Source organism: Mauremys mutica, chromosome 1, assembly GCF_020497125.1.
Source record: "Mauremys mutica isolate MM-2020 ecotype Southern chromosome 1, ASM2049712v1, whole genome shotgun sequence".
Classification (NCBI taxonomy): Eukaryota; Metazoa; Chordata; order Testudines; family Geoemydidae; genus Mauremys; species Mauremys mutica.
The window spans coordinates 72,180,516-72,206,365 of NC_059072.1; the positions used below are offsets into that span (position 1 = coordinate 72,180,516).

Sequence of the window (25,850 nt, forward strand, 5' to 3'; positions counted from 1 at the left end):
TTTTAAAACAAATGCAGTTATTAAAAAACTGCTTCACAGCACAAATTGCAGCAATACCTGCAAGAAAGACAGCACATTATCTTCAGGGACAAAGGTTCACCGTTCAGGAAAGCACTCTAACTCATGCTTAACTATAAGCATCTGCAAATGTCCTAGGTAGGCATATGCATAAGTGCCTTCCTGACTTGGACCAGCGCGTAGAAAAGTTGGAAGCTCTATAAAATGTTGGAATCTTTTGTTAGTTATTTAAAAGCATTACTTATGCATATACAACAACAAAAGTACCTGGGAGGACAAGGCTACAATGAGATCCCAGTCATAATTGGAGCTGCTGGATGCTACAAAGTACAATTAATGTAGAACAGTCTTTAACAGCCATTTGAATTAGAGGAGATGTAAGCAGTGAACATGACTGAGGGACATTTAGAAATGCTGCAAAAGCCTAACATAAAGTTAAAGTGGAAAGCTACCATTAAACCTAATAAGCAGAACTTCCCTAAAAATAAAAGCAATATTAAATAAATGCTCAGAACAATACTGATAAATGCTGGGCAAATGAGCTCTGAAGAACAAGAATTGGAAACCGTTTGAAGTGCATGTTTACTAAACTCAATAAATAAATCTTCAGGCATAAAAAGAGGCTAGAAGAGGTTAAACAAAAAAAAACCCAAAAGAATTTAAAAAAACCCCAAACCTCACAATTGAATATGAATGTTACATGAAATGATTTATTAAAAAGAAACTGCGCAAGTCAGTATGGGCAACATCAGAATAATTGGTATTTCAGCTGGAAAGGAATTGCCCAACCCAAATGAATGTGCAGAGAATTTTTTGACTAATTTACTTAATCTGAAAACAAAGTGATCCGCCAAATACTGACAAAAGGTTGTGGTTTTTTTGGTTTGTTTTATGTTTGTTTGTTTGTTTTGTCTAGAATGCAAAATGGGAGAGACGCATAGGGTGGGTTTGGGAATTGTTACTTTATCTTCTTCTGAAATCATTAATAAATTCTAAAGGAATATTAGCCGCCAGGGCTTGATCCTTGAAAGCTGGAATGACTTCATCATTTCTTCCTGGGCCCCACAAACTGAGGCATAGAAATGAGTAGTAAGTGGAATGCAAGAGTTTCATGAAGAAGGCCTAAAAATAGTCTAGTATTCTTTCTAGCAAAGCTGTGAATCTAATACTGGAACACTGAACTAGTTCATCAACTTGAGAAAATATGAACCCACTCATACAGAAAATAAAATAGCTTTGTGTCCTGTTAAATGTACCACTCTCTTCCTGACAAACCATTATCAATATCGTGCAGGTGAAAAGAATAGTGTGACTAATAGCGGGTCACATGGTACTTAATGTATCAAAATTTGTATATGGGTCAGGAACCTCACGGAGTTTCAGATGGTGATGTTTCTTCCTAATTATTCCTTTTGGCAGTATCTCCCCCCTGACCCTCACTTCCCACTGACAGGATAGCAGGTTCAGTGTCCTGAATCCATGGATGTCCTGAGATCCATATGGGGAAACCTCCACAGAGCAAGGGTATGTGCAATGGAAGCTCACTGTTTCCACATTTCTTCCCAAGATTAAACCACTCCTATGACTTCCAAGTTGTCATTTTTGTGGTTACCTCCAAACTCCGTGGTAGTTGTGCTGACTCAGAGAGGAATTTACTATGGGTTCCTCCAGTAGCAACTGCGTAGGGGATTTCTGACTGGTCTTGAGAGGAGTATGCGATGGAGAGCTAGCTCCTCCCCTCCACACCCCCTACTGTGGTTCACCAGTCATGGAGCCTTTACTGATGGAACTTCCACAGTATCATGAGGCAGGATGCATGGGAGCCTGCTTCCCCCTTCTCAGATTTAGCCCTACTCTAGCACACTTTACCACTCTGCACTGCATTTTGTGGGGCAACAAATTCCAGCTCTTTGCCACAAACCAGGCCACAGATTGTACACTTAAGCACTACCTACGCCAAACATGAAACTACATTAAAATTACTGTCTTCAGTACAGTTATTACTGGTAGGGTCATAGCATGGATGACATGACCATCATGATTTACTACTTTTTTTATTGCATTAGCATAATAATATATGGTTTTAGTGATAATACAGTTTAATCAGTTATAAGAAAGAAAAATAAACCTCCGTCCATGCTTATCAGCAAAATTGAAAGCTGTTAGCAACAACTGTACTTAAACAGTTTATGAATGTGGAAGAAAGAATATGTATTGGGGGGGAAGAGGTTACCAGCAGACCGAGACTTTGCCTTCTGGTAAATGCCTTTGTCTTGGTGACAGCTGAAAAGTATTATCCAGGGTGGGGTTCTCCTCTGAACAGTTAGTACGAGGACCTATAGGTTTACTTGGTTTTTTATATATTTTCAAACATGTTTGAGTAAAACATTTTGATTATTCCAATACCACACTTTGAACCAAATGGGAGACTGACAGTTTACAAAAGTGAATGTCAAGGTTGTGAATGTCACAAACCAAAGATTTTTGGTTTTAGTGTGATTTCTCTTAAATGAGCTATGTATGTTCACTTACACTGTGTGGTTCTATTTCCTGGTTTGTTTTCTGGGTGGGAGCTGACGATATCAGAAATGATTTTGATTGCTAATACAGCAACCAAGTAACAAGATAACAAGATTGCGTTACATCTCTTTTGTATTTGTCCAAGAACTCTAGGAGTTGTCATTTATTTACATGAATTCAACTGGTGTTAATTAACTTGTCTGTATGTGTGTTTGAAAGAATTTAAACTGGATCCAAACTGTGTCTTATAAAACATAACAAAGAGCAGCAGGGAGCTAATTCCATCAAGAGCTTAATTCCCACGGTTTGTGATGATATTATCAACATTTCTTGATGGAATTATTTCCTTGCATCTTACTTCAGCCCATACATCATTTTCTATGGGCCATTTGAAATGTAATTAAAAATGGATGCTGTTTATCTGCTTCATACACCACCAAGAATCCCATGTTCCTATGAACAATATATCTTTTTTTTTGTTTGATATCTATTATTTCAGTTAACTAACACCTGCCTTAGCAGTTCATTATACATCGTTTTTTCTTTTGATTTCTGCCTTATTCTTATTACAAATCTAGAACTAGCTGATGACCCACTAATATATCTATAATATTTTATTAACAGTTGTATACAGAGGCAAGTAGAAGCAAAAACAGGATTCTGGCTAAATCTCATTCAGCTCTTGAGCTGTTTCTATTCAGATTTCACAAAATATATAAAATTAACAACGGAAAAACAATAAATCTTTTATGGATCAGATTGGAAAACCAAATTCTTTTCTCCTGGTGCTACGTACAGATTATTTCTGAAACCATCTATAAAGCATTTGGAAGAAGGAAAAAGGGCTATGTTGACTCTGAAAAATGTACTATACTACTATTTGTGGATTAGAAATAATTTCTTCGGTAGGGTGTAGTTTTCTAATTGGTGCTTCCTAAACAAAAAGGTTGGTTTCCTTAAATATGAAATAAAATGACTCCCAAAGTGATGCAAAACAAAAGCATCTCTGCATATTTATTGCTATTTTTTCTTAGTTGTAAACAATTTTCCTGTGAAAATGCTGGATAAATCTATTTGGAAATATACATGACATCGTTTTCTATCAATGACCCTGAAGTAATACAGAATTTACACTTCAGTGGTTGTCTTGTGAAAGGACTGACAGGTAAGTAATGCATTGCACTGGCAGAGCAAAAGGAGGTGAAGTATGACTCTAACTGGATATTTTTTCATTTAGCTATGAGGAGAGAATAGTTATAGCAAAATTTATAACGCATGTAAATTTTTGTCTGGATTCTTGCTTTGATTCTCAGTCTGTGGTTTGAAACAAAGTATTGATTTTATGTACTTTGTGCCATCTTTAATCTGACTGTTAAGGGTCATTGTCGCTGTTATATAAATAATGAGCTGCAGTGCCCAGAGTAGAAGACTTAACATTGATTAATAGATGATGGCTTGAACTTTGAAGGAGAGAGTTTGCCAGCTGATATACTGGGACATGAGGAGGGGTGTTCCTTTGAGTAAAACAGTCCAATTATTTTCTTATCTTTTCTCTTTAATGAGCTGGGAGATCATTTCTGCTTTCACAAGTCAGTTCAGGGATTAGGCAGAACGTCTATATTCAAGGCTAAATCCTGCCCTTACTCTCCTGATTTATGCTGGGAGCAGAGGACCAGCACAGTGCAGGATAGCTCAGGGCAGAAGCCTAGACTGCACCACAGAGCTCACTTTACTGGTGCTCTCAAAGGGAGCACCATGCACCTCTGGTTAGAGCACACTGTACACTGCTAGTCTGGAGGCTGAGAGATGCATCATACTCCTTAACCGATAGACCAGGCCCCCATGGAACTGTTGAGGAAATTGGCATTCTGCCCTATTGCTGCCTTTCTCTCCTACCTGTGCTCAGGGGGGGCAACAAGACTCCCTGCACCTTATTCCAGCCCCCGCTGACACATACAGCATAGGGCAGGCTTTGGCACAGTGTGGCGACATCAGTAACATGGGGCTAGCTTGTGATACCTTTACACTGCACGTAGCAGCTTACTTCACAAGTAGTCATACTGACTTCAGTGGCACTATTCATGGCGTTAAGGTACTATCCAGGGGGTGAAGGGGGCATTACAATCTTGCCCATAGTAAGGAAATCACAATCTGCTAGCGGTTATTAGGAACACCTAAAAATATGCATCTAGATCACCAAAATTATGCCCAGTTGTAAGGCATTTCCTACCAGCACTCTTCTGCTTAATTCCTGCAATGGACCAAACACTAGCTGCATGGTCAGAAACCATACTGTTTTCAAAACTAGATGCCACAGCAGGTTTCTTACAAGTGCTTCATTAAGGTCCAAGTTGTGGGACGTAAGTGGGAATGAAATTCCATGCTTCCTTCATGGCCTTCCCACATCTCCTCTGCAGTCACAGAGGAGAAAATTTTAGCTACGTGCCCTTTCCCTCTCACCCCCAATGCCAAGGGCTAGTAGCAAGTTACTACTCCAAAGAGAAGGAAATATGCTTTTCTGACATTCCCGTTGTCATTCTTGCTAGTAACAACCCTGTAAGAGACCTGATTAGTGGGCACAACATATGGATATGGGAGAATCCAAACTAAACACATTTCAGACAATCTTCACTTGCTTTGCTCAGTATCTGTTAAACTTTCCAGAAATGGTGGATGGTCTTTTAAGCATTTCTAAATTGCTCATTGCCATGGTGTCGGGATACCTACAGTAGCACCTATTGGATATTTTTATAGCTTGGGAGAGTGATCTCATAGCACCAGATGGCAGATTGAAGAGCAGTTGCCTACATATCAAGGCAACTCCGTGAAAGAAAATGTTATGTTTAGCCTCGGTGGGATTTGATTTGATAGATGTCAGTAAACGTCAATTGCAGCTGACACACTGAAATCGACATTAAAAACTATCAATTGGTAACAGTCAGTGGGACTGCAGCCTTTCCTCCCCCCTCCCCCCCGCACCCCTTGGGCCTGCCGTGAGCCGGTATCACCAGCCCCACTGTCACAGACCTGCTCCCTCATGACCATAACAAAAGAGCTGTGTATGTCTCCCTGCACTGCTGCGGGGCAGGTGACACCAATCCCTGCGGGCCTAAGGTGTGGGGAAGGCTGTGGTCCTGGCAGGGCAAAGCTGGGAACCCTGGGCAGGGCCGCGAGGCAGAGGACAAGTTCCCTGCCAAGGGGGAGGCCGCCCTGCTGCTGAATGGTTCCTACCTGGCGACAGAGTCGTTAAGCAGCGGTGTGGCTTGTCGTCCTCCTTGCATTCGAGGCCCAGCGTCTCTGCTCTGCCAGGACTGCAGCGTTCTCCATACCTTACACCTGCAGGATAGGGTGTCACCGGCTCTGCAGCAATTCAGGGAGCCTTCTGTGGCCCCGTTGTTCCAGACCCTCTCTCTGTGCCAAGGGTCTCTGTTCTGTCCCACCAGGGCCACAGACTTCCAGCCCTCTGCTGCAGACTGCAGGGTCCCCACACCTTGTGCCCAGTCTCTAGGGCCCTCTGCAGCCCTGCAGTCAGGGCTGCCCAAACCCTAATTCCTACCCAGCCCCTTAATTTTCAGCAATTATTAAAATAGTTAAAAATATAAACAAATCTTAAATTAAAATCAATTAATCATCCAAATTATAAATTAAAAAAAATGAAATCTGCCCAACCTAATTATGCTCAAATTTAAAACAGGCCTTACCAGGGAGTTTGGTGTATGTCTCTGTAAATGCATGCTTGATGTGCCACTGTAAAACAGGTCACAAACACTTAAGGCCAGATCCTGGCCCCCACTTTGGCAGCACAAACCAGATGGAAATCTGGCTGATCTGGCCCACTTGAGGATTCCTCCTATGTGGTGAGATCCTAAGGTGGCATAAGTCTTAATGCTACTTCCCACCCCTGTTTTGGATGTGCTGAGCATAACTCAAATGTAATGCAGGATTTGGATCCAAGTGCTGTTATTGAGGTTAGAAGTCTTTGATGAAAATCATAGACTCATAGATTTAAAGCCAGAAAGGATCATCGTGATCATCTACTATGACCACTTGCACTTTGCAGGCCACAGAACCTCACCCACCCACTCCTGTAATAGATGCCAAACCTCTGGCTGAGTCACGATTTAAAGACTTCAAGTTACAGAGATTCCACCATTTACACTAGTTTAAACATGCAAGTGACCCGTGCCCCATGCTGCACAGAAAGGGGAAAACTCCCCAGAGTCTCTGTCAATCTGACTGGGGGAAAATTCCTTCCTGACCCGAAACAAGACAATCAGTTAGACCCTGAGAATTTGGGCAAGACCCACCAGCCAGACACATGGGAAAGAATTCTCTGTAGTAATTCAGAGCCCTCCCCATCTAGTGTCCCATCACAAGCCTTTGGAAATATTTGTTTCTAGCCGTCGCAGATCAGCTACATGCCATTGTATGCAGTCTCATCATACCATCCTCTCCATAAACTTATCAAACTCAGTCTTGAAGAAAGTTAGGTTTTTGCCCCCTCTGCTCCCCTTGGAAGGCTGTTGCAGAACTTCACTCCTCTGATGGTTAGAAACCTTCATTTAATTTCAAGCCTAAACTTGTTGATGACCAGTTTATATTCCTTTGTTCTTGTGTCCACACTGGCACTTAACTTAAATAACTCCTCTCCTTCCTGGTATTTCTCCCTCTGATGTATTTATAGAGAGCAATCATATCTCCTTTCTGCCACCTTTTGGTTAGGCTAAACAAGACAAGCTCTTTGAGTCTCTTCTATAAGGTAGGTTTTCCATTCCTCTGATCATCCTAGTAGCCCTTCTCTGCACCTCTTCCAGTGTGAATTCATCTTTCTTAAACATGGGATACCAGAATTGCACACAGTATTCCAGATAAGATCTCACCAGTGCCTTGTATAATGGTATTAACACTTCCCTGTCTCTGCTGGAAATACCTCACCTGATGCATGCACAACACAAAGATTTTGATGGACAATGTATTGTTTTTCCTCTAAAACTGAATGTATCCTAAGAAAGACAACTTATAGGCCAAGTACAATGATCAAATAGAAGGGGACTGAATCTGTTGCCTTATCAGTGGGAAGTGATGCTAAAAGGAATGTTTAGGAAGAAATGTCACCATCTGAAATGCAGTGAGGTTCGTGCCCCTTGTATAGATTTCAGTATAGTACAGGGGTGGGCAAACTACAGCCCGCAGGCCGGATCGGGTCCATCAGGGCTTTGGATCCAGCCCGCGGGATTGCCACCCCTGTGGCGCCGTGGGCCCTGCGCCACTCCCAGAAGCGGCCAGCACCACACTCCTGTGGCCCTTAGGGGTGGGGGTAGCAGATGGCTCTGTGCGCTGCCCTTGTCTGCAGGCACCACCCCCTGCAGCTCCCATTGGCCGGGAACGGGAAACCGTGGTCAATGGGAGCTTCGGGGGAGGTACCCCCAGTCGAGGGCAGAACGTGGAGCCCTCCTTCCCCCCAGGGGCGGCAGGAACATGGTGCCAGCTGCTTCCGGGAGCGGTGCAGGGCCAGGGCAGGCAGGGAGCCTGCCCTGGCCCCGGTGCACATTGCTGCCACCCCGGAGCCCACACCCCAAACTCCTCCTGCACCCCGCACCCCAACCTCCTGCGCTGAGCCCCCTCCTGCACCCTGCCTGCACCCCAGCCCCCTGCCGCCCCCTCCTGCATCTCAAACCCTCTCCTGAGCCCCTCCTGCACCCCAGCCCCCTGATGCACCCCATCCTGTACCCCAACCCCCTGCCCTGAGCCTCCTCGTACACTCCACACCCCTCCTCCACCCCAACCCCTTGCTCCGAGCCCCTTCCTGCACACTGCACCCCCCCACACACACACCCCCTCCTGCACCCCAACCCCGTGACCCAGTTGTACATTCATGGCCCTGCATGCAATTTCCCCACCCAGATGTGGCCCTCAGGCCAAAAAGTTTGTCCACCACGGTATAGTAGGATAGCATGTGGTCCACCATTAGTAAAACTATTCTTTTCTTCACCATGATATTGACAATAGTCTGTCAAAAAGAGATTGATGAGTTGAATAGAGCACAAAGCTATTTTGCTTTCTCTAGCTGGGTTAGAGTGTCACTGTACTTGTTGCTCACTTCCTGGAATTTCTTGAGTCAGTGGTGGGCTAGTTTAATATCCCCGTATTAGATTCATTGCTTTTCCAGAAAGCAAAAAGGGACTTTTTTATGCTTTCATCATGAAACTGCCTGCATGAAATCAAGTTTGAACAAAGGAAAAATGAGACTTGCAAGAAATGCATCAACTGTGACAAAGCAGGGAATTGGATTCACCAGCATAACCTTCCAACAGACCCTATAGCACATTGTCTGGACTGTAGTTGCCTTTATAGGGCTGATGGTCTGCTTGTGAAAGGACTTTTTATTTGAAGCTTTAGGCCACTCTGGCTTGAGGTGCTTTCAAAAAGTAATGAAATATACCAGGGTGGAGACAGATTCCAAGCAATAGTGCAGTGATCGGTAGGGTTACCTGCCCTGAGCTAGCAAATTCAGGGCCTTTTATAATGCTCATATAAATAAAGACTAGGGAGTGGAAGGAACAATGACTATATCCTCTACTTCCTACAGTGTTGCCTGACAGACCTTGAGTGCAAGTAGTGACATGATGATTAATTTTTAGGAATGCATTGAGCTAGCAAAACTTATCAGCACCACATCCACTCATCATACAGAAGGTAAAATCAGTCTGTACAAGACATGGGTTCCTGAAGTCCTCATTACTAACAGAAGTCCTTAAATTACATTCAGTATTCAATACATACTTATTTATTGAGTGTCAAAACTTTGTTCAACAACGTGCAGGACACACAGGACATATTTTCTGGTCTGTAATTTTCTGCCATTACCTCCATCACTGACACAAAGAAAATGCACGTGTCTGCAGGTGTTAATTGCATAGGGTCTATTCAAGTGTTGTCTGGCTTGTTTAATAGACTTTTTGCCAGAGCTCTGGCAAAGGGAACTTTGTTCCCCTGCTACGTTGAGCAATGTCTGATCCCTTATCAAATATTTTAGTGAAAACACTTTTGTGTATGTGCTTAAAAAGAGCTTTTTGTGATCATTAGTACAAGTCAATCTCAATCATTTGAATGTTCATGGAAAACAAACAGAAAAGTAGCATCAGCATATCTGAATATAAATTATTTTTAAATATGAGACAGTACATGTAGGAAAAATGTTTATAAATTCACCCAGCTCTGCAGTCTAATTGTATATGCACACTATTTTGACTTCAGACACCTCACTAATAGTCCACAGTATTTCCAAAACAATTGGGAGCTAGTCCCATCAATGAGAACCTTAAAAAGATTACTATACCAAGATCTGTCCACTGGTCAAGCACTGTTGAAACAAGGAGAAGAGTGATATTGAAAGCTAACTAATGGACATGTAACCAGTGTAGAGAGCAAGTTTTTCATTCATAGAATTCATGGAATGCGTCTGTGTTCAGGCAGTTGGTGCTTTTCATGGAGCATTTGGATTAATGAAGTATTAATAGACTGCCTTCTGTGATAAGAGGAGACAATTCAGAAGAGATGGTCTCCACTTAAGTAGAAGGTTTAGCTTCAAAACTGGCTGGAATTAAATAGAATTCTCTTTTAGCCATCTGAAATAATCTGTTAGGCACATCTAACTTACAGAACAAGGCACAAAACTGAATTGTTCTGAAACAAAAGGAGAAACATTAGGAATATTTGTGCACAGAAGTGTCTTTACACAGCTTCAAGGAACATGGGAAATAAACTTTTGGATGGAGATTATAACCTGGTGAGTATGACTGAAATCTTGGAATAATTCTTAGAACTGAAAGGTAAGTATAGATAAATATTCACACACACACACACACACACACACACACACAACCAAAATAACAACAAAACCCCATAGCTATGTTAAAAGACCATTATTATGGGTGCAAAGTCAAGCACTGAAAACTTAGGAAATGCCATAATTAAGTTTTTCCGTGCAACTTTAATTCTGCCCCTTTTGCATATGCATTATGATAGTTATTATTTACACGATCACATAATATTTTTCCACAGGACCCCTGCCTCATTTTCTCCATGTTGTTCAATGTGTGGCACTAGGCCTTATTTACTATACACTATTCAAATCCTACTCTGAAGACTGAACTATTAGGTTCCCCATTGGATTTTCTATAATGCTCATCACTATAGTATCTGAGTGTGTCACATATATTAATTTATTTCCACACAACTGCCCTGTAAGATGAAGGGTGGTGGTATTCCCATTTTACAGATGGAGAATAAAGGCACAGAGAGAGTAAGGTCAAAAGCATCTGCTCTTATTGAGTGCCCAATCTGAGACAGCCTAGAACCTCATTTGTCAGAGTACTTAGCAGTATATAGCACTTTTAATTTTCAAAGCACAGCTGTGAGAGCTCTGTGTTTCTGCAGGTCAGACCTCAGGGTCTCAAGTGAGGCACCTAAAGAATGAGGAATGCACAATTAATGTTTGAAAAGCTTGGTTTAAGTGGCTTAACTAGCATCACTGTGTAGAGGCAAAGATAGAATCCAGTTCCAGGGATGGCAGGTTTGTATAATTTTTGTTTGTGCCCAGAATGGGTCCAAGTCCCGCTTCCACCACACTTGCCTAAGGCTCTGGGAGGGAATTTGGGTGCGGGATGGATGCAGGCTCTGGGTGGGAGTTTGGGTGCTGGGTGCAGGCTCTGGGCTGGGGCAGGGGGTTGGGGTGCAGGAGGGGGTGCAGGCTCTGGGAGGGAGTTTGGGTGTGGGAGAGGGTTTGGGGTGCGGGCTCTAGGCTGGGACGGGGGTTGGGGTTCAAGAAAGGGTGAGGGGGGGCAGCTCTGGGAGGGAGTTTGGGTGTAGGGTGCGGGCTCTGGACTGGGGTAGAGGGTTGGGGTGTGGGAGAGGGTGAGGGGTGTGGCACTTACCTGAGGCGGCTCCTGAAAGGGACCCTCACATTCTTCTGGCAGCAGCTCCTAGGCGGGGGTGGGGGGGCTGGGGATTGTCCGTGTGCCGCTGCCTGCAGGCATTGCCCCTGCAGCTCCCATTGGCTGCAGTTCCCGGCCAAAGGGAGATGTGGAATTGGCACTCAGGGTCGGGGCAGCACATAGAGACACACACTCCTGCCCCCGGGACTGCAGGGATGTGCTGGCCACTTCTGGGAGCAGTGCGGAGCGAGGATGGGCAGGAAGCCACCTAAGCCCCAGTGTGCTGCCGGTGATGACAGCGGAGGCCAAGGGTCCCTGGGTCCTTTTAAATCACCCGGGGGGGTTGCAGGCGGGGCTAGGAGATGCTCTGGGGGAGGCGCGTGGAGGTAGAAGTAGGGCCGGGGGAGAGACCCAGCCCTGAACATTGGTGGAGATGGGCCCCCGGGCCCTGAATATTCCTGGAGCACAGACACCACGGACCCATATAACTCGCTGCCCCTGTCCAGTTCTGAAGGGCAGCTGAAAGCATCCTTTTTTCTCCTGCAGTCCCCTGCCTCTTTCACTACCTGCCTTTCAACTTATGCAGTAAATGAAGCAGAGTCCTTTACAATAAAATCCCAATTCATCACCACCTCTATTCCATCCAGTGCACTGAATGAGGCAGTGGTAGTTGTGAAAAAATGTAATTAAAGACTAGGTCACAATGCATATGTGCGGGGGGGGGCAAATTAAGATTACACAGGTGACCTTAATTCTGGCATTTGCTAATTTTTGAGTGCTTGACTTTGCAACTCAAATAATAATAATAATAATAATTAATAATGTTTAAGAACATTAATAATAATGTTTTTAACACAGCTATTTTGTATGTAATTTTCTAGTTTTTTCTAAAAAACAAATGGGGAAAAAACAAGAAAAAAAACACATTGGTAATCATCAGGGTTGGAACCTGTAGTTCCTCTACACAGACTTCAGCCACTTGAGCTAACAGAGTAACTGACAGCAGTAATATTTTATTATCTTCTGTGTGGACCAGCAGTAAAGAGGGATGAGACACGTTGTGCTATTGGGTTTCACAGATCTTTGCAGACAGCAGAAAAATGGTGGCAACTCAGAAATCTTGGGTTCCATTCCAGGCTCTAGAGAGGATTGTGTTTAGGGGGCACACTCTCTTCTAACCATTCCCCAGAAGCATGTCCCCTCTACCCTGTCCCTGCCCCATTCCTGTCACTTCCCCATTCCTGGCACTTCACCCTGCCTCATTCTCCTCATCTAGCCAATCACAGTCTCCTTGCCCAGTAAGTCAGTCTCACCCTCCAGACTCCCAGGCCCAGTCTCCTTGCCCAGCCATTCCAAGTACCTGGGGCTGGCCCACAGCTCCTTGTCCACAATTTCTTTACCCAGCCAGTCCCAATTCCCCACTTCTGGTTCCTCATCAGAACTCTCTCTCTCCCTGTCCCTGGCCTCAAGTTACACACCTCCCCATCTGTTTCTCATCACTGCTGGCTTCAAGTCCCAATTTCAGTTCTCAGGCTTCTCATCAAATGTCAATGTTCCCCCATTCCTTACGGCTCCTGTTCTAGTTTCTTTGCCCTGCCACTCCCAGTTCTACTTCCGCTCCCTGCTACTTTGTCAAATCTGCCTTGCCAACTGTCCTTCCCCATGCCCAACTAGTTCTCTGTCCCAGTCTCCTTGCCCCGTCAAGCCCAATCTTCCCCTGACTCGGCATCCAATCACAATCTCCCCCAACCTACTCTCTCCCAATCCCCTCATTTCCCTCCCCAGCTCTCAGTCCCAGTCTCTCTTGTCCATCCAGTTACAGCCCCCACTCCCAGTTTAAGCTCCCAGTTTAAGTTTACTCCTCTGAACTGCAGTCCCAGTCTCCTTGCCCAGCCAGTCTCATTCTCCCTACAACTCCCCATCCCAGATTCCCTCTCCCACTCCCCACCAATCTTCAGTTTCTGCCACATACTGCCCCATTGGGCGCTTCATTCAAATCAGGCAGCTTAATTCTCCAGGCTGCCTGGGCCATCAGGTGGATCACTGAGGGCACAGGACAGAGAGTCTCCCTGCTCTCAGCTCAGCTGCCCCAGATCTGGACCTAGTATGGCCCACAGTAGTCCAGAGCTGCATTCCAGGTAACATCTTACTCAGCCCTAAGTGGAAACATGACCAGTGCATACAGAATGTTTGGGGAATTTAGCTGTCAAAATCTAAGAATTCTTGATACGTGAAATGGGAACAGCGAACTGCAGCCACTAGGAGCTGCAGGGGGCCGTGACTGCAGAGAATCAACATAAACAAATATCTCATGGCCCACCAGCAGATTACCCTGATGAGCCGCGTGCCGAAGCTTGCCGACTCCTGGCTTATAATTGGCTACATTTTCATGAGGACAGAAAAAGGCACATCCTTTATACAAAGGCCATCCCTTTGCCAAATGTCAAGTTCCTGCACCAAAGCACGGGAGTGGAAGAAATTTTCAAAAAGGTCACCACCGTTTTTTAATATAGACAAAACACTATTTTTCTCCCAACTCTCATTGTAAGAAACAGCTGAATGGTCTTGGCTAAAGTTCCCCCCCTCCCCCACCTTCCCACACCACTCCCCAAAAAATCAGCCTAAGACAGACATCTGGCATGAAAACTTTCAGTCCAAACAATTATAGTTAGACAAAGTTACAAGCAGCTGAAAACATGATCTTATGTGGGAAGTATCAGGTAACCTTAGCTAGTAATAGATAGTGCTACCAACCACTTTTATAATTATGCAGGAGAGAGAGAAAGGAAAAAAATAGATAAATGACTTATACAATATGTCAGAAGCCTCTAAAATGCTCCTGAGTTTGACAGCGAACAGTGTATTGAAGGATAAAAGTAATTAGGACCAGAAGTTACAGTTTGTATCTGCTGCCAACCACCAGGAATAGATGAGAGGTAGAAGGAAATATTCTTGGACCAGTGTTCAAGGCTGTATGACCTTTCTACAGGGTAATACACTCATCATGGGGCTTGACTACACTTGCAGATTTAGAGCACTTTGAGTTAAACCAGCCTTCATAGAGTGCAGTAGGGAAAGTGCTGCAGTCTGTCCACACCGAGAGCTTCAAGTGCACTGACATGGCCACATTTGTGGCACTGGCAGCGGCATTGGGAGTGGTGCATTATGGGCAGCTATCCCAGCATGCAAGTGACTGCAACATGCTTTTCAAATGGGGGGTGGAGTGTGGCAGGGAGTGTGTTGTGTTTATGTGGGGGAGAGAGAGTGGGTTTTGGGGGGCTGAGAGCATGTCAGCATGCTGTCTTGTAAGTTCAGACAGCAGCAGACCTCCCCCCGCCCCTCCGTCTCTCTCTCTCACACACATCATTCCACAGTAATGGCTTCCATGCCAGCTGTCAGAAACGGAGCTTTGAAAGGGTATTTCCGCATTCCTACAGGAGTTCAAAACAATGACAAGAGTGGCCACTTGACTTAAGGGGACGTTTCCGGAGGCTGATCAGAGTGCAGTAACGCAACACCTTGTTCACAGTGACACCCGAGCATTGTAGCCAAAGTGCAGCAAACGTTATTCCTCTCGCCGAGGTGGAGTACCAGCAGCACTTTAGCCTCGGAGTCAGAGCGTTCTACGTGCCTTGCCAGTGTGGACAGGTAGTGAGCTAGTGCGCCCGGGGCTCCTTTATTGCACTGTAACTCGCAAGTGTAGCCACGTTCACGGTCTTTACTCAGACGTTTGCTTGATAATAGCTACAGCTAAACATTTACTATCAATGCGAATCCTAAATTACACACAGGACAACTTAATTATCCTGAAATGAGATAACCTAAGCCTTAGAGAAGCCATATTAGATCTATTTCTTACCGATAGGGAGGTAATGTCTGAGAATCTGAAATAACAATGGTAGTATTATAGTAAGAGAAGTGATGCAGTTACATGAACATTGTAAAAGTAGTCTGGACAGTGCACTAAAATGCACTCGAAAACAATCTTCCACTGCCAGGAAGGATGACTTACATGACTTAGTTTGTAGGGTTTTTCCATCTCTAATATTTCTGAATCTGCTGTACAATGCAAAACATTACATCTTTCAACATAATTAGCTTAATGGACTATCCTCAGCAGAATTTCAGATGGAAAGAAGGCTTAGGACACTTGTGTGTGTGCTTCTAGTTCAATTTCAGCATACTGTGAATAACCGGACTTGGAGACATTCCAAAGGAAAGATGCTGAAACAACCCAATACCAACAAATAACTACGATGGTATGAGTGGAACAAAAAATAAAATAAAATCAAATAATTGGGACTGAGCATAGGCAGAAATTTTGTTCAAGAGCTCCTAGACATTTGGACCACCTGAGATCAGAGAAATATTCCAGCCATATGTAGTAAAAACTCTGAAAGGTCAGTAAAGTAGATGTCAAGCATTTCTCTGCATATCTTCCAAGGCAGCCAGAAGTGTTTCCAGAGTTTACCAATCCACTGAGTGAGTCTTCGTGACAAGTGTGAAACATCACCAAGAAGCCATAGGAGAGTGAAAACATGATCTGAAAGATTAATTCTGCCAAGGCACTTGAGCTGTAGAATACAGAGATTTTGTGATTTTGTAGATTTTGTGTACAAGTTTCAGTTACGTAGTTTAAAAACTGAGATAAATTAGAAGATTTGAACCTTCTTCCTGAAATGTTTATGGTGACATCCTCAACTCAGGATTAAAGGTGTAAAGAAAAGAGAAAAGTGGAGTTAAAGATTGAAAAAATATTGTTGCGAGTTATCCAGCTCTGAGAAATACTGTAAGTCAGGTTTAATAAAATGGGTGTGTGTTATTCTTAGTATTTTATACTCAAACATGGTGCCTGTGCCAGTATACAACACATCAATATCACATCCTGCTTCTGATTGTATTTGCCATGGCATACTGCCCTTGATAATATCTAACTATAATTAAAGGTACTTCCATTTATCATGCTTGACAGCACTACAAACAGTATATGCCTATGTTACAAGTAGTATTTGAATAGTGGCTTTTATAGGCTGTGAAGCTCCCTGTCTATCACATTAGACAATGCTAAAAGGGTGAAAAGGGAGTAGGTATAAATAATTAGTGGAAACCAATAGAATTCCTAGTAAGGCATGTGTAAAAAAGTCTCTCTGGGGCACCTCTCTGGCTGGATTGGGGCCCCTTGCCATGCTCCATTACCACCACAGGCTCAGCCCACTCCAGGCCCAAGCCTTTTAGTTTTTGCAGTGGGCACTACCCTTACAGACCATCTTGCTTTGTTCACAGGTGGGGAACAGCAAAAGTTCAAATTCAACAGAGAACAAGCCCCTTTTGGAATCAACAAAAAGAGACAAGGTCAGTGGCACCCCCTATCTTCAGGGGTGCCTCCATAGCAGCTTTACTGCAGTCCTTCTGGACAGGTAGCTAAAGGAGTCTCCCCCTGCTGGGCTTGCCCCTGGTTTCACACACTCTTCACAGAGCTGAGGAAGTCTCTGGCATTGGGTTCCTTCTGCTGCTTCAAGAGCCCAGTCTTCTCAGCACTTCCCCCTTACGGATAGCAGCTTTCTCCTTTTAAAGCGGGCGGTCTCCTTTAGTACACAGAGCCTCCTTTGCCCCTTCCCTGTCACTGTGGGGTTTATGCAGCATGTTTTTAGAATCAATCAGATATGGAACTGCATTCTTAAATCGTGTTTACTGTCTATGACATGGCAATGGTGCAGAAGCTCTATTTATTTGTAGCCATTATACTGAATACCAGAAAGTGCAGTATTGTAGTCTGCTCTCACCCTTCTGAAATAAGTTTCTTTTGCTACTGAGGTCATGTACTAAATTTGAGTCTCTACTGTTGCAGTATTCAAAGTAATGGTCTCTGAGGTTGCTAGGATACCAACTAGTGCACTGAACTTTCTGACCAATCATGGCACACTTCATACCGATCTCCTCAACATCTAGATTATTTGTAGCTGCTACTGTCACATTCCAAAGCCTTCAGTGTACTAATGAATACGTGGGTTTAACCCTCCGTAGATGCACATGTAAAACAAGGATTCTCAGATGTTTCCATTGTTTTCCCTGCTCTAATATTAGCAATAGTATAGGTCCCCAGTGTCCAGCTTTATTCAACCTGTTATTAGGAGCTCAAGTTTTTAATATATGTGGATGCAAACTCTAGGACTTACAGCATCTGCCTTGTACAACTCTGGGAGTCTATAGGCCTCTGACATAATAAGATCACTAGGGCGTATTTGATACGAATTGAATTTCAGTATTAAACGTTAAGTGATAGACTGAATTTTTCACACTCACTGGACTGGCTGGCTCCTATATTAAAGAATAAAACTGCTGAGGGAATGATCCAGACGTAGATTAATAAGGGAACGCAGGCCAAGATGGAAGTTTGTTGGCTAAACTCTGCAGAGAGCCTGTCATATTGCCTGTCTTCTCAAACTAGTACTACTAATCTCTCATTTATGGAGGCATATAAAACGTAACTTCATGTCCTTTTCTTGGTAGCATGATAGAAGCAGCGATATGAAATAGTTTATTGGGAATTCAGGTAGTAGCAGGCACTACTTTTCTCTGTTCTGTGGTAGTTTTGTACTTGCTAACATTCACCTGGAAGATCTGAATTTCTCCTAATCTCCTTAACTCCCCCATTCTGCCCTGTATGGGTTTTTCCCCCTAGGATGTAAAACTCAGGATCAGATTGTAACACTACAGAGAGATACTCAGGTGGAGTAGGGGCCAGGAAATGCTGCAAGATTCCTGGAGTCCATTGAGGGGAGTGGCTCCTCCTCCTCTGGGTCTGTGGGCGGCCAATCCGCCCCTCTATGTCTCCGGGGGTCGCCTGAGGTGAGGAATCAACAGGGCGATGGGAGACATGAGCTCGGGCCTGTGGTCAGGGCTGAACAATAAACACAGAGCCCCAAGCCCTGGTCGGGGCGGTGCAGCAAAGACTACTGAGTATGCTCAGGCCTGTACTCAGGCTGGGCAGCAAACAATCAGCCTAGGCTCTGGTTCAGAGCGGGACAGTAAGCAAAGTCACTCAGCTCCAACCTGCACTCAGGAGGGGCTGCAAACAAAGTCAGTTAACTCAGCTTCAGCCAGCCTGAGGGAGGGGGAGACTGCCACCCAGTGCTTGGGTGGCAGAGGGGACGCAGGCCCTCTCAGTCCACTGCGTCCTGGCCCAGGGCCCTAAGAGTGGCAGAGGGGTCTGCCACCGCATCAGTGGGGATCCAAGCCACAACACGCTGACTCACCCTCTGCCAACGTTGCAGCCAGACAGGGGTCTACCACCCCTGGGCCACTTCCACACTCCCCCTCCAAGGGTACCTGCTGGTCTGGTGAGGTAAGCTGATTGGCAGGGGGCCTCAATTGCCAGCAGAAGCTCTGTTGGGGTTGGGCCAGCCGGCAGTCTCCTGCAGGGTCGGGTCGTCTCGGGTTCCGGGTGGTCCGGGCCAGTTGTCTGCATTCTGCGGGCCTGCAGCCACCTCCCAGCGCGAGTGCTTGCCCCATGTGGGAGTGGAGCCACCCTCTTCCTCTGTATCTGGGCAGCGCCAGTCCAGCTCACTACTGTTCCCCTCACTGAGTTTCCTCTGAATTCTTCTGTAAGGAAGTTGGGGCTGGGGTTTTCCTAACTCCCTGTGCCCCAGCCTCTCCATGTTAAAAATAGGGCTTGCATGAGAATATGCCATAGAGCTGTCATTGCCCTCTTCCATACCCGCTGCCCAGATCTCCTGAAGCAGAACGGACAATAGCAACAATAGTTTGTGTTTCTATGAAATGTATAACTTCTGTTCTCTAAGTAACCAGCTCCAGTGAATGTTTGATCAAAGAATCTTGGTCTGATGACACAGCACTCACCAGACAAAGGCTGAGACAAGAAAACAGAGCTACTGGAAATATTGGCTGCCTAATTGACAGTTGATTAGGCTGGAGAAGAGAAATTTCCTTTATTTTTCTGTAGGCTGGAAATCCATAGGGTACTGCAAGCTGTTAATAATGCTTTGGCTACCAATACAGGTAGCTTTAATGGATTTCCCTGCCAGTGTACTGAATGTGATTGCAATGAAGCATGAAACAACCTCTTTTAATGACTTAGACTAGTGCTTGCCCAGAGCTGATATTACATTTTTAAAAGACATCCTGGTTTCTCACTAATTGAACAGCTACCAATACACGTTTGAAAATGAGTGATTAATTAGAAATGTCTGAAAACTAATGCGTATTGTACATTAGCAAATATTACTTAATGTTCATTGTGTAAACCTCATGCAAAAAAGGTACTATAGAGACTATTGTTTTGAGGACATTTCCTGTCCTTTGGCTTTCAGTGAGTAAATAGATATCCTTCTTTTTCTACAGCTGGGATGACAGCAGCTCAGTTAGTAGTGGCCTCAGTGACACTCTTGATAACCTCAGCACGGATGACCTGAACACCACCTCATCTGTCAGCTCTTATTCCAATATTACTGCTTCTTCAAGAAAAAATGCTCACACTCAGGTAAGTAGCTTTTTATTGCTGCCTCTTACCATACCCTTTCAAGTGCATAGTACACCAGCAGGGCCAGATTAACCCATAGGCTAATAAGGCTGTAGCCTTAAACCCTACTATTTTTAGGCCCTACTGGTCAGGCAGGGGGTGCGGCCAGGCTGGGTGAGGAGGGGGAGTGAGTTTACTCTCACAACCTTGCTGGAGCACTCCTGCCAGGACGAAAGGCAATGCCAGCACTGCAGGAACACACTGCCAAGTATCCGGTTAACACTGGTGATCGAACACTAAAAATCCGATTACCACGGGAATCTGTGCCAGCCGTGGGTGTAGTTTGAGCAGGCACTGTCTCCTCCCCTCACCCAGCTCCCCTCACTCCCAATTTCTCTGGCTCTCTGCTTAGCTGTCAGGGAGGGAAGAAGCTTCCTTTGTCCCTCTCCTTGGCTGAGGCTGGCATGCAGCTCCAAGATGGAGAGGAAGAGGCAGTACCAGAGCAGTAGGGTGGGAAGCTTGCACAGAACCTGCACACATTCTAGCCAGCTCCAGCCACAACTATTGCCTCTCCCATGTATAAGGAACGAATTCCCACACATTTGTAGGAAAAACAAAACAAAACATCCCATTCTGGATACCAGTACTTTAACATTTACAGTATCTTCCATCGAGGGGTTTCAGAGTTATAATGCACTAAAGAAATCCAATTTTTTTAAATTTATTTTTCTGTACTGGGATGCATAGGCAACCAGTTCTTTCCTTATGCTCAGCCTAGTTCAATAGGCCAACACATCTTTATACTTTGAAGGGGTTGCAAAAGCACTGGAGGAAGTTCAACACACAATGTTGTAGGTTTCTCCTTTCCCTCTCCTTCAAGGATTTTAAATCCACTTCTTAGAAGGCTATGATAGAAATACTGGCTGAATAGGCTAAAGGCAGGTTCTGTCCATCTGGTGGTTCTCTAGCAGTTCAATCCATCATACAAGTACCTCACCTTTGATTTCTTTTGGGTTTCATTCCAAAAAGGTAAAGCTAAATAAACCTGAAGTTAGTCCTCGTTTTTCTGCCCCAACTCAAACTAACTTCTTTCCGAAGTGGAAAATGTTGGGTAAGCATGGACTGTGTGTGATTCAAGAAGGGAATGAGAACACGGGCCAATTCCTGCTGACAGTTATACCTGTGTAACCTTATTGACTTCAGGGAGAACAGATTTTTGCACAAGAATAAATTTTGGTCCCTTCTGCTTTTTCACACCTGGTATAAGCAGAATCTCATTCACTTTCCCCCCGTAAACTCTGAGCACTTTAAGGGGAAAAAAAATAAGCAAGGTCTGCTTGATTTACACGTGCAAACAAAACAGGAAGCTCTCCTTTCATTCTACACCAGCCTTAAACAAACACCAGTCCCGATGTAACAAGGGTGTCACTACAGCAACCTTGGTTGGATTGTTCTTTTGAAACATCCTTAATGGTTCTTTTAAGATGCTGATTTTCAATGAAGTATTTTGGTTCAGGGGGGTGGAGAACACAACAGGGAATAGCTCTGTTTTTTCAACTGAAAGTCTTTAGATTAAGTTTGTTTAATATTTGTACAGTGATTTTGAAAAGCTAACATAGTACAGAAGTGCTAAATATTATGACTAGGCAACCATCTAAAGATATGTGTCCCTTCTAGCTTTAACCTTACAGAAAGCTTAAAACAAACAAATGCAAACCGTAGTGGGCTGGTGCACACAGAAGTCATACTTAAAATACCTCATGTCAGAGATGCTGATCACACATTCTAGAATAGATAATACTTAGTCCTGCCAGGAGTGCAGGGGACCAGACTCTCGAGGTCACTTCCAGTCCTATGATTCTATTTATTCTAATTGTGGAAGAGTTTGGTGATAGAATGGCCTGATGTGGTGAATGACTGGAGATTAACTACACAAACTGAGTATCATCCCACAAATAATATTTGGGTTCAGTGTGAAAACAGTAATTCATTGTCCACAGCCAGTGCAACACTGGGCGGCAGCTTTCAGAGCAAGACAGCCTAAAATATAATGCCATCCAATGTAATTTTCCCACTACTACTTCCTCTACTCCAGTGGATTTTACACCTGAGTGGTTTTCTTGTACATAATAAAAGCTGTCTGCCTCCCAGACTGCAGTCAGAGTGAGACCGGGTATGTGGTATAGAGGCCATAGCTTGGGGGAAACACCTGCAGGGCTTGGCTTTGCACTGTGCCCTGTGGAGAGCTGAGGGTAGAAGCACAAGGTTGAAAGAGGTGAGCAGGATGGGAAATGTTGCAGTGTTCATCCTCATACAGATGAGCTCTCCACTACCTAGGAGGAAGGAGGCCTAAGAAAAGGACAGCGTAGCATCCCTCGTGCTACCTCTTACTCAGAAGTATCTGGTTGAGGAATTGAGTGTAGTGAGAGTAGAATAAACTTGTTAATTTTACATAAAAATGTGTAAATATGTATGCAGATAAATGTTTGATGACTTCATACTTTCTTTTGCAATATGTAATTAATACTTAGGCCCTTCCCTCCCATTAGCCTTAGGCCCCTCAGAACCTTAATCTGTCCCAGTATACCAGGAAAGGTGTATTCAAACACAATACATACAAAGTATACAGCATACTAGAAAAAATATCTTCAGTGGCAGTACATCCAAAACAAATGACATGATGAATATTGGACATGGTTTTCTATTCTATTTATTTTCAAGAAGCATTGCATTCCAGTAAACACAGTATGTGCTGTAGTTGAATCTGGAATATATGGATTTCTACTCACTGCATCTTACTCTGCTACAAATGGTACAATTTAAATTAATCCTATTTTCATCTGTCATGACATGTAACATATCAGGGAAGAAACTGTGGACTTTATAGCCATAGGGAAATTATTTTCCATCCACAGGAAGAAAGGAACGGGCAGAAGGAGACTGTTCTCCTGTCTCCTCCATGGGAAGAGATGAGCCAAGGGCGGGAGGTGAGAGCTCTTGTTTTGCCCACTCCCTTCCAGGAAGAGAGGGGGACCTTTGAGAATGTCAGGGACATGGACCTGTGGGCATCTTCTCTCCCCTAATCCAGACCTGCTGGGACAGCTACTCAACACTCCTTTTCTCTTCCTGTGAGTGATGTTGCACTGCTTCTTCTGGGTTCCCTAGCACAGGAGTCTGAGATCTTCCAAGATAAGGGCTCTAGGGGACTGCTGCTCCTGCTCAAACTGGGGCCACCTTCTTGCCCACTTGTGGCAAACAGTTGCTTCAATTCCTGCCTGTTTGGTGGTATGGAACACCAGAGGCAGCTTTCTGCTCTTGGAGTGATAAAGCAGCACTAGCACCACAGTTGATAACTTTCACGCGGTAAATAAGTACCCCGACTTTCACAATAAGCCAAAAATCAAGCTAATCCCATTTCAAAACAAGGCCAAACCAAGCCAATCCCTAAGAACCCCAACACTCTATGTGACTAGATCCCCCTGGCGTGCAGTCTGGGACTGTGGTGGGTCTGCTGTGCACCCCTGACTCTCTCCCACTTCTTGCCGGAATCTGATCAAAAGAAGATCTACAAGCCAAACAAGCAACAAGCTACAAGCCAAAAACTAGCCAACAAGCAACTCACAAGCCAATTAAGCCAAAAACAAGCCACATTTCTGTGTTTTTTCCTCAGATTTGGCATGTCTGACTAGTACTCTCCTGCCTAGTACTCATTCACAGCCTGGCCCAGGCCCCCCTTGCAGCCAGCCCAAGACAACCTCCAGGCTTGTCATCCCCTAAGCTTGGCCTTGTTTGTGCAATTTTATATTTATTTTATTCATTTATTTCTTTCAAATTAAAAACATTTAAATAAGCTGCTGTCCCAAGGTCTGAACACCATTAAACAAGTAGAAATTCCACAGTATCAAAATATTGTTCTCATAAACATCAATCAGCAGAATATAGGTAAAACCCCTTCCAGGAACAGATCTCATTACCCCCCACATCTCCTCAAAGGCCCAAAAGAGTGTGCAGAAGGTTAACAACTGCAGGCTCTTGCAGTGCGAAGAGGAAAATGAGTCCCACAGTCAAGGGGCCTTCACAAAGAATGCACTGCCAGATGGCTCTTGTTTCTAGAGAGGGACCTCGAGTTTGAGCTCCTCAGCTGATCACAACTAAGACCACATGGCACAGGTATCTCAAGTAACCTGATCTCTGGGCTTTAAATGTCAACACTGACACTGTATTCTACCCAGACCCACTCATAAGCAGCCAGTGCAGCTCAGTGAGCTGGTTTGTGCTCTCAGCACGCTGCTCCACTTAATAAGTGAGCAGTTTTGTTCTGAGCGAACTTCAGTTTCATTGTGGTCTCTATATGTAGCCCTATGTAGAGATGCATGTGCTGCAGCTGGGAGCATGCTTCCCAGTGCAAGTAGACAAATACACTAGCTCTGTTTTGAGAGAGTGCACTAAAAATAGCAGTGTAGGCAGGGTAGCACAGGTGGCAGCTTGGGCTAGCTGCCCAAGTACATACCCAGGTGGTCCAGAGAGGTTTGTAGTCTGGTGACTCACCCATGCTATACCAGCTACACCACTCTTTTTAGTGCGTTAGCTCCAGCAGAGCTAGTGCGCATCTGTCTACCTGCACTGGGGAGCATGTGGCGTAGACATGCCCTAAGCGCTCGTCTTAGCATGAGAAGATCCAACAAAGTCACATTGGGCATTGTTGCTACCAGTGGCAGGCCCAGAATAAGCCAGGCCTTTAAATTTCAGGCTTGTGGTGCAAAAGGTGGTCAGACCCCCTCTATCGGTGTGCCAATGTAATCATCCTCACTTCTTCCAGTTGTTCTCTCCCAACCTACCAGGGTTATCTCCATGTTCACAAGGATGGGCTTCAGCCACTTAGGGCTTGTCGATATTACGCCGCAGTGGGGATTTCAGGGTGTGAATTGTAGAGTGCACCAAAGTGTTGTGATCCAGTTGCCGTGTGTGGACGCTGATGGTGCAAATGAAAAGATACCTAGTTCACGCTAACATAGTCCTCTTTCAAACAGGCTATGTTCATATAGCTATTATGGCAGCTCTGCTCCAGGTGGGAAACATCCTCTGGCAACAAAGAGATAGTGGGCTCCTTGCTGCAATCAATGTACACTGGTGTAGTTAACATAAATGGGCTGCAGCATAGGGAGGAAATCGGCCTGGTTTTTTTTTTAATGAAAGAGGATTAACAGTCACTTCATGGATGGAGGGGTGGCAAAAAACTTTTAAGAAAAGGATTTTGTTTAGCATTTTTGCAGATGATCCAAGTTGCTTTAAAAATGTATCTCTACATGTTTTTAAAAGTTTGTCTTTGAGAAAAGCTCTTGGAATATTACAGTCTCAGTAACATCATCATCAACAAAAACTCTCTGCTGAAGAATCCTGCAGTATTTGTATGCATATTTGCTTGGGTTCTTTTCCCATCTTTTTTTTCTGCCAAAAGCAAATGCGAACATAGTCAAACCTTGCATTTTTTTTATGCCTCAAATACCATACATTTCAACAGCAGCTAATTATTACTATATGCTGTCACAGGGTACTCACTCATTGCAGGTGGAGTCTCTTCCTGGCTGTTCTGGGAATTGGCTCTCTTACAAGTCTGACACCTTCCCTTGCAGTTTCTCAACCTGTTGTCCTTTCTCTCCCTCTGTGGCCCCTCAGTCACTACAGGAGCTACAGCTTCCTCTTCATGACTCGGCCCCCCAGCCAGGTCACTATGCGATTTCGCCTGCCAGGATATAGTGTCTCACTGCACCCATTGTCCAGGCAATGCCACTCTGTCAGTGGTTGGTAGGGGAAACCAGGCCAGCTCACTACTCCAGGTTCCAGCCCAGGGACCCTACAACACACAGCCAGTGTCTGCTCAGGCCCAACTTTGCTGC

The 25,850-nt window shown here is 44.5% G+C and overlaps 1 protein-coding gene across 1 annotated transcript in view; it reads left to right on the forward strand.

Moving 5' to 3' along the window:
• The window catches only part of NAV3 (neuron navigator 3), a 248,514-nt gene that overhangs the window by 140,372 nt on the left and 82,292 nt on the right, over positions 1-25,850 (forward strand). The window contains exons 12-13 of the mRNA XM_044988256.1: positions 16,758-16,826; positions 19,836-19,974. Coding sequence (XP_044844191.1) covers positions 16,758-16,826; positions 19,836-19,974 — 208 coding nt within the window. The remainder of the gene's footprint in view (positions 1-16,757; positions 16,827-19,835; positions 19,975-25,850) is intronic.